Source organism: Ochotona princeps, chromosome 21 (genome assembly GCF_030435755.1).
Source record: "Ochotona princeps isolate mOchPri1 chromosome 21, mOchPri1.hap1, whole genome shotgun sequence".
Lineage (NCBI taxonomy): Eukaryota > Metazoa > Chordata > Mammalia > Lagomorpha > Ochotonidae > Ochotona > Ochotona princeps.
The window spans coordinates 24672606-24682756 of record NC_080852.1 but is presented as its reverse complement, the minus strand read 5'-3'; the positions used below and the strand labels follow the sequence as shown (position 1 = coordinate 24682756).

The following is a 10151-nucleotide window of genomic DNA, read 5'->3' as shown; positions in this document are numbered from 1 at the left end:
AGACCCTGCCCCTCTTCTCCCCTCCCCTAGTCTCTGTCTCCTGGTTTGTACTTCTGTCCTTCCAGCAGCCAGAAGGTTTCTCAAGGTTGATCTGGGGGTTCACTTGCTGTCTTATCATAAGGGAGAACAGCCAGGGACATCTCCCACCCAGGATGGGGACATAACTGCTAAGACTGTGGGGTTGGAGCCTCAGTGGAGCAGGAGGCGCTGTCAGCTTTCCCCTCTCCTCTCTCTCTTCCTCTTTGTTTTCTACTGGAGGGAATCTTGGGGCACTTGCCTCCTTCCTGTTTGTGTTCCTGCCTCAGATAGGGGGACAGTCCTACACCCTCTCAGGGTTCCCCAGCCCAGGGAAATTGCTGCCCATGAAAACCACCCCCTCCTGTCCCAGGCAGAAGGTAGCCTGGCCCCTGAGCCTCACCCCCAAGAAATGGCAGGCTTTAGGGTTCTTTGCAGCTTTTTTCTTTACATGTGTTTTGTCTTAAAAGACATACCGGCCCAGTAAGTGAACCATCTGCACCCAACCCTTGTGTGGCGGAAGATACAGATTCCAGGGTTGTGAATCTCGCAGCGCCATCTTGCATCCCTGAAGACGCCTGCTCCCAGGTCCCCTGGCCCTTCTTGGAGGGTCTTTCACACCGTCTTCTCTGTAACCTCTTGATTCTCGGTGACCAGTGGCTGCAGCAAGCACAGCCTCAGCAGACCTCCCCTCCCAGGGCCAGCATGCCTGGTACTACCACTTCCTCCTACCATTGCTCTGCCACCTCCGGGACATGCAGACGAGGAATGGCCTTCTCTGAGAGCCTACCCTGCCCCTGCGGGATGGCATGGGGCTGTGGCATCTCCTCTTCCTGGGTTATATAAAGAGAAGCCCCAAGCCCAGGCCCTGGGAAGCTAGATAGCCCATGCTTCTGTAATTCTGAGATGAAAGAAAAGTGGGCCCCATGGGGTGTCACTGAGATACCAGGGCCTGAAGTGGGTATGGCTGCTTTGCCCCTCTACTTCCTGCCAGGGTGTGCTCTCCTTAGCAGGTGCCAGTCTAGAAGCCACCTCCCCTCTTCGGGCTGCCTCTGAGGGCTCCATCTGGCCCAGACACCTCCTTAGAGCCACCACCCCTGCTCCAGAGGGTCACTTGGAATGGCCATTGTTCTGCAGGCTGGGAAAAAAACCCACCCAACCCTCTCACCTCTGGGCACGACCCACCGGAAATGTGCTGTTGGAAGTGAGCCACCTCTGAGAACAAATGGCAGACCTCTGGGGCCTGCCAGCAGCCAGAGGGTGCCAGCTCCAGCCTGCAAGTGAGAGCCCAAAGAAGGGCAGGACGAGTGATGGCAGGCACAGGCCCCTTCCATCAGGCCCCTGGTCCTTCCTGTGGGGTGTGCCAAGACTCCTAGCAGGGTGGGTGGAAGATGCTGGGGCTGCTGCTGAGTCCCCCTCTCTCTGGCCGCCCCTACACAGTCTCTACCTCCCGAGGAGTGCGATTGCGCTCTGCCTGCACGCGACTCTTCACCTTTTTGCCCAGTTCCAACCCCACCCACCCCTTGCCCTTGGCCTGCTTGCCCCTTCGGAAGGAGCCTGGGCCACCACTGCACCATACACGCTCACAATACTCATCTACCTGGGGCAGGTTGGCAAAGCCAGTGAGTTGCAGGATATCCTTGTACCAGGCCTTGGGTGGCACAGAGGCCAGATTGCCCAAGGCGGGGGGCTCCTGGGGAAGCAAGTTGTTCAGCTGTGTGGCCAGGATGACCTCCAGAGCCAGGCGGGCCACGGTCTGGGAGAAACCGTGTTCCAGCGTGCTGCAGGTGTAGGTGCCGGCATCCCGGCGGTTCAGCCTACGCAGCAGCAGCCCCCGCTCTGTCTGCACCACCCGCTCGTCTGTCTTCACCTGTAGGGGCCAGGGGTGGGGAGGTGCAGCCATCAGATTCCCTGTTCCCTGCTTTGCCAGACCAGCCATCCTAGGGGCCACTGCTTGGGTTCTTTCAACGGTCACTCACAGAGACCGGACCCTGAACTCACCTAGTCAGGGGCCTTGCCTTCCCCTAGCCTGGGACATGGCCCACGATGGGAGCTTTGCAAGGGCCCCTTTTTTCTTGCCTCAGAGGGTCTGGCAGATACACCTCAGTGGCAGATGGGTTGTCTACTGGCTTTTCTCAAGAGTTGGACCCCCAGGCACACAGGGCCCTCCCCTCCTTGGTCTGCACTCTCCACGCAGGGCTGGCAGGCCCCAGCCAGGGTGAGGGAGGATGGGGTGGGTGGGGTGGGTAGGAGGAAAGTGCCAACAGCCAGCTTTTGTCTGAGCATGTGCAGGGTGCGGGCTGGCCTCCTGGGTGATTAGCATTGTGTAACTCCATCTCCCCCACCCTGGGGAGTCATCCTGGTGCCCAACCCAACAGCTGCACCAAGGCCAGCCTCCCCCAGCTCCCAAGCTGCAGTCGCCTCCTTCCCCTCCCCCCGCCTGGGGGAAAAGCCTCCTCGCCTGCCCAGCCCACGCCATCTGGGACCTCAGGCCCTTGGCTGAAAGCATCTCTGGGGCTGGCAGTTAAAATGGGGAGCAGAAGGCCTGGGAAGACAGCTTGTCTCTAACTGAGGAACATGGGGTCAAGAATGGGGTGAAAAGTGGGGACCACGACCCCAACCTGGGACAGGCAAGCACTTAAGCGTCCTGCTGAAGAGCCCCCCACACCCCCATCAGTGATGAGCCCTGTGTGCTTGGGCTTGGGATCTCTGACCAGCCCATGCCCTGCCCTCCACTCACTTCTCAGAGTCCCAGTGGCATGTGGCCTCGGCTCCCCTACCCCCCACCAAGGCCCACCTCTCTTAGCTGGAACCTCCCCGTGGAGTTTGGGTTCAAAGCTGGGCTGCAGGCAGAGTGCTTGCTCACCTGGTCAGGCCCCTGGTCTCCGGGCCTCTGCAGGAACCAGCGCACGATGGCCTGGGGCGACTTGGGCAGGCACTCCAGGAAGGTGCTGTTGTGCTCCGTGCCGTAGATTGTGGTGGTCACCACATGACCCCAAGCCTCATCTGCAGAGGGGCCCAGGTTTGGAATTAGGGCACTCAGGCCCCAGGAGTCACAGATTGATTCCCACAACCCAGGAACTGTGTCACCAGTGTTACCTAATGACCTAAGGCCCACCCAAATCCATGCTAGTCACCACACCCACACGCTGATGGGAGCTGCCCAGACAGGGAAGCTGGGGACTGTTGGGACTGGACCAGTCTGAGACCACACTCCCCAGGTCCCTGGATAAATTGGGTGCCTGCCACAGCCACTCACCATTCTGGCTCTGGCCTGGGCACTGCAGGGCAGGGTTGCCATGCCGGATGTCCTGCCGGCGTAACCGGCGCTTGCTCGGACCAGGACGGTAGCGGGTACAGGAGACACCATCCCAGGCACAGTAGGGGTCCCGGGCCAGGCAGCACTCAGCGCAGGCACTGCCATACGTCTCACACTGGTGCAGCCGCAGCTGGGCCACCCCCAGCCGAGAGCCCACATAAAGCGTTTGCTAGGGGAGACATAGCAGGTATGCAGTGGGTTCACTCAGTCATTCGTCACCCCCCTGAGCCTGAGCTAGGGGGTAGAGGGAGTGGAGCAGGCCTAGGGGTTTTCTAATTTTTTGTGGGAATTTTTTTTTCTAATTTTTAGTTATTTGAAATGCAGAGAGAGGGAGAAATGGATCTTCCATCTACTTGGATCAGGCCCAAGGCAGAAGCCCTGGCACTCCCTCATGGTTTCCCATCTGGATAGCAGGGATCCGAGTACATGAGCAATCATCTGACACCTCCCAGAATGTTGGACGCTGGCACGAGGAGTGGAGCTGGGCCTGGACCCCAGGCACTCTGCTATGGGATGTGCCATCCCAAGCAGGGTCTGGACCACTTTGCTAAGTAAATGTCTACTCCCAGCATCCTCTCTTTCAGGGGCATCCCACCCCTACACCCCCACTATTGACCTATTTCCTCTACCCGAGTGTCCTTGAGCTGACCAGGACTTCAGAGGTGCACCCTGCTTTAGGCAATCCCAGGACAGAACTTGGTGGGGGACATGGTGCCAGGGTACAACAAAAGTTTCATGGAAAATGGAACTTAAGGATATCTACTTCAGTACCCCCAAAAATCCTGAAATCCAGATAGCTTTCTCATAACACATAGAACTTTCTGAAGAGCCTTTTTCTATGCATGATTTTTTTTTCGCACCAAAGGGAACTTTCAATTCTGTTTTCCATGCACTTGAGGTTTCCCTCTTACTGCCACTTGCCACAGAGCTTGTAGCAGTCCTCTAAGAAGCAGCTCCCTCATTTGATTTAAAATCCGGGGGCTGGTGTTGTGCCACAGCCCCTTAGGCACTGCTTGGGCACAGACATCCCAGATTGGAGTGCTGGTTGGAGTTCCAGTTCCACTGCTTCTCATTTAGCTTCCTGCTAATGCTCCAGGAAGTCAGCAGAGGGTGATCCAATGACTTGGGCCCCTGCCACCAGCAGTGGATGGAGTTTCTGACTCCTGGCTTCAACCTGTGCTTTTCTGCCTCTGTTGAGAGCTGGTATTTGAGTCTCCCCCACCCCCAGTGTGGAAACACAGTTTGGCTTTTTCCGTGGTCCCCTGATGCCCTGCAGATGGAGTTCAGTTCCCTGCTGGCTCTGGGCTTTCAAGCACAGTTTGCAGGGAACCATGGCCGTGCCAAGGAGGCAGCCACAAAGCAGGCAGGGGTGTGTGGGGGGAATGTCAGTGACTCTTACCCTTTTGACAGAGATCTCCATCTCCGTGATGGCCACTGGCACCTAGGGTGGGAGGAGAGTCTCAATGCGGGGTGGGTTGGAGGTCAACAGAAACAGTCCCCTTTTTGCCCCCTATAGCCCAATCTCTGCCTTCAGCCTCCTCCAACTCCAAGGGTGGGAGCCCCATTTCCCAGCTTGGGTCACCGCATCCCATGGCCACCAAGACTAGACAGCTTTTCCCAGATGTCAGGTCACAGGAAAGGCCCCTTCCTCCTGGCTGGTCTCCAAGCTTATCTCCTCGCAGAGCCCTGTGGCCCAGCAGTCCAGGAGCCATGGCTGAGTCCTGCCCCAGTCAATCCCCTTGGGGTTTGGGATCTTAGTCACTTCATCACCGTGACTTGTGTGGGCCAGGGCTTTGCTGAGGGATGCTCATCCAGACCCTCCCTCCATCCCCAGGGTCCTAGGCTGCAGCCCCCTATTCGGGGTCCCAAGCCATTCAGAAGGCTCCTGGAGACCCCTTCTGTTCCCCAGCAGTCAGGCTCAGCCATGGACTTCCCACAGCCTCCCTGCTTACTTTAAACACCTGAAGCTCCTCCAGGACCACCTCTTCCGGCTCCGCTGAGCTTCCAGTCGGAAGGGTTATGACTTTGAGCACAGAGCCCGAGTCTAGGGCAGGAGAGGAGGGGTCAGCATAAGAGGAAGGGGAGCCTGGAACCTCTCCCAGCCCCACTCCCCAACACATCGCCCAGTCCACCCCAGCCCAGCCCAGCCCAGCCCAGTCCAACCCAGCTCAACTACCAGTTCCCAGGAAAATGACGTCATAGGTCCCGTCCTCTGCCTCCACTCGGTCTACCGCAATCTGGCGCAGCTGCTGGGTCAGGCGGGTCTTGACGAGGATGGGGCGGCCCTGCCGAGGCCGCACGGGCTGGAACATGAGAGGGTGGGCCCGGGCGAACTGCAGCACCTCATCCGGGTAGTCCTTGGTGCTGCCAAAGGGTCGCCCTGGCTGTGCTGTCATCTTGCTGGGGCACTGCGGGCAGCAGAACATCATTTATCAAGGGGGTGGCTGAGGAGTGCCAGGTGGCACGCTCCCCCCTGCCCAGCCTGTCTGCACTCCCCACTCCAGCACAGCCTCCTCAGCCCAGGCCCCAGGAGCCCAGCCCAGGCATGCCCATGGGGCAGCACAAGGACATACCTTGGTTCCCCTGGCCTGACCCAGGTGCAGGCATACTCACCACACCAGGGCGGGGGAAGGGCACCTTGCCCCCAAAAGGCCCCCACTGGTGCTGAGGGCCATCACGGTGGGCAAAGGGCCCATTGAAGACTTCCCAGATGTCTGCCATGTGGTACACGCAGATGGCGAAGCCCTGGAATACAGCGCTGCCAAGAGGAGAGACGGTCAGGCCAGGGGTGGGAGGGGACAACATGGCCCCCCAGATAGGGCAGAGAGTGATAGTGCCTGCAGCAAATAGAGACTCCAAAAACCAAGGCAGGAGTACCCGAAACAGAGACAAAGACATAAACCCCTGGCAAGGCAGAAAGGCACCAAAGGGGTGGGGGTTGGGCCCAGGCTGGAGGTGACAGGGCAGGGAAGCCTCACCCACCTGACAGTGCTGAACAGCGCATGCACCTCCGGGCTCTTCCCTGCCTTGGGCCACAACAGGAACACATCCTCTGGGACACAGAAAGGACACACACATCACAGTCCTGGCCACTGCCCCTGCCCATTGCCAGCACCCAGACCTGCCAGGACATCCCTTACCCAGCTGGTCGAAGTGGGTCTCAGCGCCCCCAGAGCCTGGCACAGAACAAAGCAGCCTGGCCTTCAGGAAGGAGCTCCACCTGTTCACCAGCACCCTTTGACCTCCAGCATCATTCTGGGAAACAGGGGACCATGGTCAGCCTTGGGTCCCCACTGCCCCCACAGTACTGCTGCCCACTGTGTAAAGCTGTAGATGCCAGCTTTTTCCTCCTCCTCCTTGCCTCACTCTCCCCACCACTCATGGACCGGAGCAGCAGGTGTGGGGAGGGGGATGCAGCCAAGACATGACTCTCACACATCCCTTTCTGGCCCTCACCATACAGACTCGGCCCACACGGCTGACAGTGACACGGCCCGGGCCACCATCCGGCGAGGGGACGGTCTCCGAGAAGAAGAAGTACACCTTGTCATCAGCGTGGTCAGAGTTGTCAGGGATGTGGGCGGCCATCACAAACCGGGGGTCTGGACAGGTAATGGGGATGCTGGTTGGGGAGTTGTCCGGGAAAGATGATGCATGGGAGGGAGGAACCCAAGGTGGAGAAATAACACTGGCACCCTCCCCACTTGGGCATCTCCACCCCACTCTGCCAATCCCAAGGCTGGCCCTGGCCTCATGAGGCCTCACCATGCAGGACGCTCTGGTCAGAGTCGGAACGCAGGGCTGGCCGGGGGCCTCCGCTGCGGAAGATCATGGCCTCACGCCCCAGGAAGTCCGCAGTGAGGCCCGTGTACAGCTCCCCACCTGAGCAAGGGTGCAGAGTCAGGGGAGAAGGGCCAAGGCCAGTGCCCAACCCCTCCCCGGCCTGGGTATCACCCACCTACGAAGGTGCTGGCGAAGGGCCGGTTAGGCTCATGCGGACAGCGCCCCCTCCCACTCTGCACACTACCGGGCTCCAGGTAGAGCAGGTGCTGGGGAAGAGAAACCAGAGGGAGAATGTCACTGGGAGTGGGAGGAGAGAAGCCCTGGCTCCCGCTATGCATATGCCCCATGGCGGTAAGCCTCGCGTGCTGCTGGCAGATGGGGGATAGCAAGAGGTGCCCTCATGTGGGGCATAGCGAATGGGGCCAGCTTCTGCACAAAGACCTCTTTCAGGTCCCTGACTCTCTGTGTCCTGACTGGAGCTCAATGAGAGGCGTTGAGGGAGCAGAGAGGAAATGTCACTGTCTCCCAGGCCCTGGGGGTACAACAGAGGGGCGGGGTTGGGGGCAGGCTCACCTCCCCACGGTGCCCAACCGCGATGAGGGCACAGATGGGCTGGAAGGCCCCCGTGCCGCATGCCAGCAGGTGGGTCCGGTTGAGCGGATGCAGAACCCGGACAAAGTTGGCACACTCGGTCTAGGGGAGAAAGGAGGGCGCTTCATGGGGTGAGGCAGAGCCCAAGGCTCCGGGAAAAGACGGTGTAAATCATTGCTGGCAAATTGCCCCAGCAGAGGCCCTGGGGGTCAGTGGGTCTGGGGCAGGCACTGTGCATTGTACTCACCACAGCATCTCTCCCCTTGCGAACACATTCCTCCCTCTGTCCCAGCTGTGGTGGCCACAGGACCTGCAACATAGCCCGGCTCTCACTGGGCTGACCTTATAGCCTCGGTTTCCTCACCTGGATGCCAACATGGACATGCCCAGCTTGCAGAGAGCTTCTGCCCCACCTGTTGCCTCTTGGGACAGGCTCACCTCTCGGGGGTCTGGCCAGGCCTGATCCAGCCGTAGTGAGTAGAGGGCATCACGGCCGCCCAGGAAGAGACGATCCCGGTACTCATCCAGGTACATGGCCCGGAGGTCCAGAGAGCCGCGGGGACCCAGGAACACAGCTGAGCGGTTGGCAGACAGGAGGTCTAGGGTAGGGGATAGGTGCAGAAAGGGGTACTTCAGGGCTTGCAGCTCAGCCTCCTCACCCAGCTAGGGGGTGTGTGTGGGAGGATTCCAACTGTACATGCCCCTCCCCCACTATCTTCCCTTCCAGTTGCGTAACGTTGCTTTCCCAGGGTTCCCACCCAGCCCAGCCTGGCCCACAAGGGCTGCCTCCCACCATTTGATTCCTCAGGTTGGGAGCCCAGAGCCAATATCTTCCCACCAGCCCTCAGGATAGACTGCTCCGGACAGAGGGTGGCAGTGCCAGGACAGCCCGGTGAGGTGGCTGGGCAGGGGAGATCATTCCCTGTTAGGGGGAGATGCTGGAGGGACCAGGAGCAGTACCTAGCCCATCCTGGGTTCAGAGACAGGAGGGGAGGATCCTGACAGCCCTTTGGTTTGAGGAGGTAGAGGGTACAGGTGATAGGTGGCCATGGTGGGGGAGCCAGTGGACTGCCATCAGAAGAGGGTGCTGAAGGCTTGGAGGAACAGGAACACCTTGCCCCAGCACCCATCCTCTTCCAGGAAACCTCCCATGACTGGCAGGCCTTGGACAACATGGTAACTTATTTGATGCTTTCCCCTCCAGCCAAGGCTCTCCCCAGAACCATGGCTCCTGGGGTAGGACCACATTCCCTGTCTGGGTCCCCCCTACCTCAGACTGGGGTTCCCAGTGGTGCCCCATGGAGTATCTGCTGCCAACCTGTGTCTTCGGAGCTCTTACTGCTGCAGGAGGAGACCCTATAGCTGGGCCTCTTGCCCAGGCTGGAGCACAAGGACCCAGACCACAGGTGGCACTGGGTGGCCAATCCTTGAGAAAGGACCCTTGATATGGAGGGGCTTAGGGTCGCAGGGGCTCCATTTTTCCTGTGGTCCAGCTGCTGACCCTCCTCCTGGCTGTCCACCCTGGGCAAAGAGCTGTAGGGGGAGTCTCCCGATGTGCCTGCTCTGTCTCCCTTCTTCCCTGACCACCCGAGTTTCTGTTGGGGTCTCTCCCTTCCCAGCAGCCCGCCCGCTTAGACTGCCACGCCCACACACAACTCTCCCACCTCTGCCTGCTGCCAGCTCCCAGGAGCTGCTTTCCTGGCAGCCTAGGGAGTTCCCCCAAGTCTCCCCACCAAAGGCCCATGCTGGGAGGCACTCCATTCCTCAGACCAACAGGACAGATCACAGGGTGTCCTGGACCCTGGGACAGCCACCCACCCGCACCAGAAAAGCACTGGGTACTCCTAGCCAGCTGGTACCTCGATAGGGGAGCCGAAGACGGGGCACTCCAGGGCCTGGGCTGCCTCTGCTGAGCTGGAGGCCTCCCAAGAGACAGCAGCAGATGGCCCAGGCCAAAGGGGCCATGCCGGGAATGGGAGTCGCCAGCCTGGTCCAGTCCTGCTGCCGGCTGCAGTTTGCTGGCTTGCCACCAGGCTGTCACTTATAAGGGGCTGCTGGCTCCACCCAGCCCTGGGCGGAGAGGCCAGAAGGAAGGAGGCGGGAGCAGGCCAGGGCATCCCATCCACCTGCACCTTGCTGGGAGGAGAGCCTAGTGTGGCTGGGGCTTGGACCATTGGCACAGAGAGATGACTGTGAGGGCAAATCACGCAGCTCTCACAGAATGGCCCCAGAGGGTCTGGAAGTGGGGTCAGAGTGGTTAAGGGGTTAGGGGAGGAGGGCCTGGCTGGGCTCTGCTTTGCTTGCTGCTGATGTCCTGGCAGAGACCCCCTCCCAAGCCTGGCCCTGAGTTCAGGCCCCCAAAGCCTCGGCTGGCTGCCGCAGCTCCCCCAACAGAGCACACATGTCCTCGGAAAGGATTGTAAGCCCTGGGCAGGGCTTAAAG

At 59.9% G+C, this 10151-nt stretch overlaps 1 protein-coding gene across 1 annotated transcript; it reads right to left on the bottom strand.

Moving 5' to 3' along the window:
- Positions 1 to 1345: 1345 nt before the first annotated feature.
- On the bottom strand, positions 1346 to 9736 carry SEMA3G (semaphorin 3G). The gene is made up of 16 exons (XM_004581781.2): positions 9568 to 9736; positions 8147 to 8307; positions 7956 to 8018; positions 7691 to 7810; positions 7293 to 7383; positions 7100 to 7216; positions 6791 to 6936; positions 6475 to 6589; positions 6317 to 6386; positions 5948 to 6092; positions 5511 to 5742; positions 5287 to 5378; positions 4734 to 4775; positions 3275 to 3503; positions 2882 to 3021; positions 1346 to 1885 (listed from the first exon to the last, which is right to left on the bottom strand). The coding sequence occupies exons 1-16, from the start codon at positions 9671 to 9673 to the stop codon at positions 1448 to 1450; spliced, it is 2307 nt and encodes a 768-aa protein (XP_004581838.2). The 5' UTR covers positions 9674 to 9736; the 3' UTR covers positions 1346 to 1447.
- Between the last annotated feature and the right edge of the window lie 415 nt (positions 9737 to 10151).

Coding starts and splice junctions, on each gene's coding strand:
- SEMA3G (XM_004581781.2), bottom strand. CDS start 9,673: ATGGCCCCTTTGGCCTGGGCCATCTGCTGCTGTCTCTTGGGAGGCCTC. Junction 6,937..7,099: donor TGACCAGAGCGTCCTGCATG/GTGAGGCCTCAT, acceptor TTACCTGTCCAG/ACCCCCGGTTTGTGATGGCC. Junction 4,776..5,286: donor AGGAGCTTCAGGTGTTTAAA/GTAAGCAGGGAG, acceptor CTCCCACCCTAG/GTGCCAGTGGCCATCACGGA.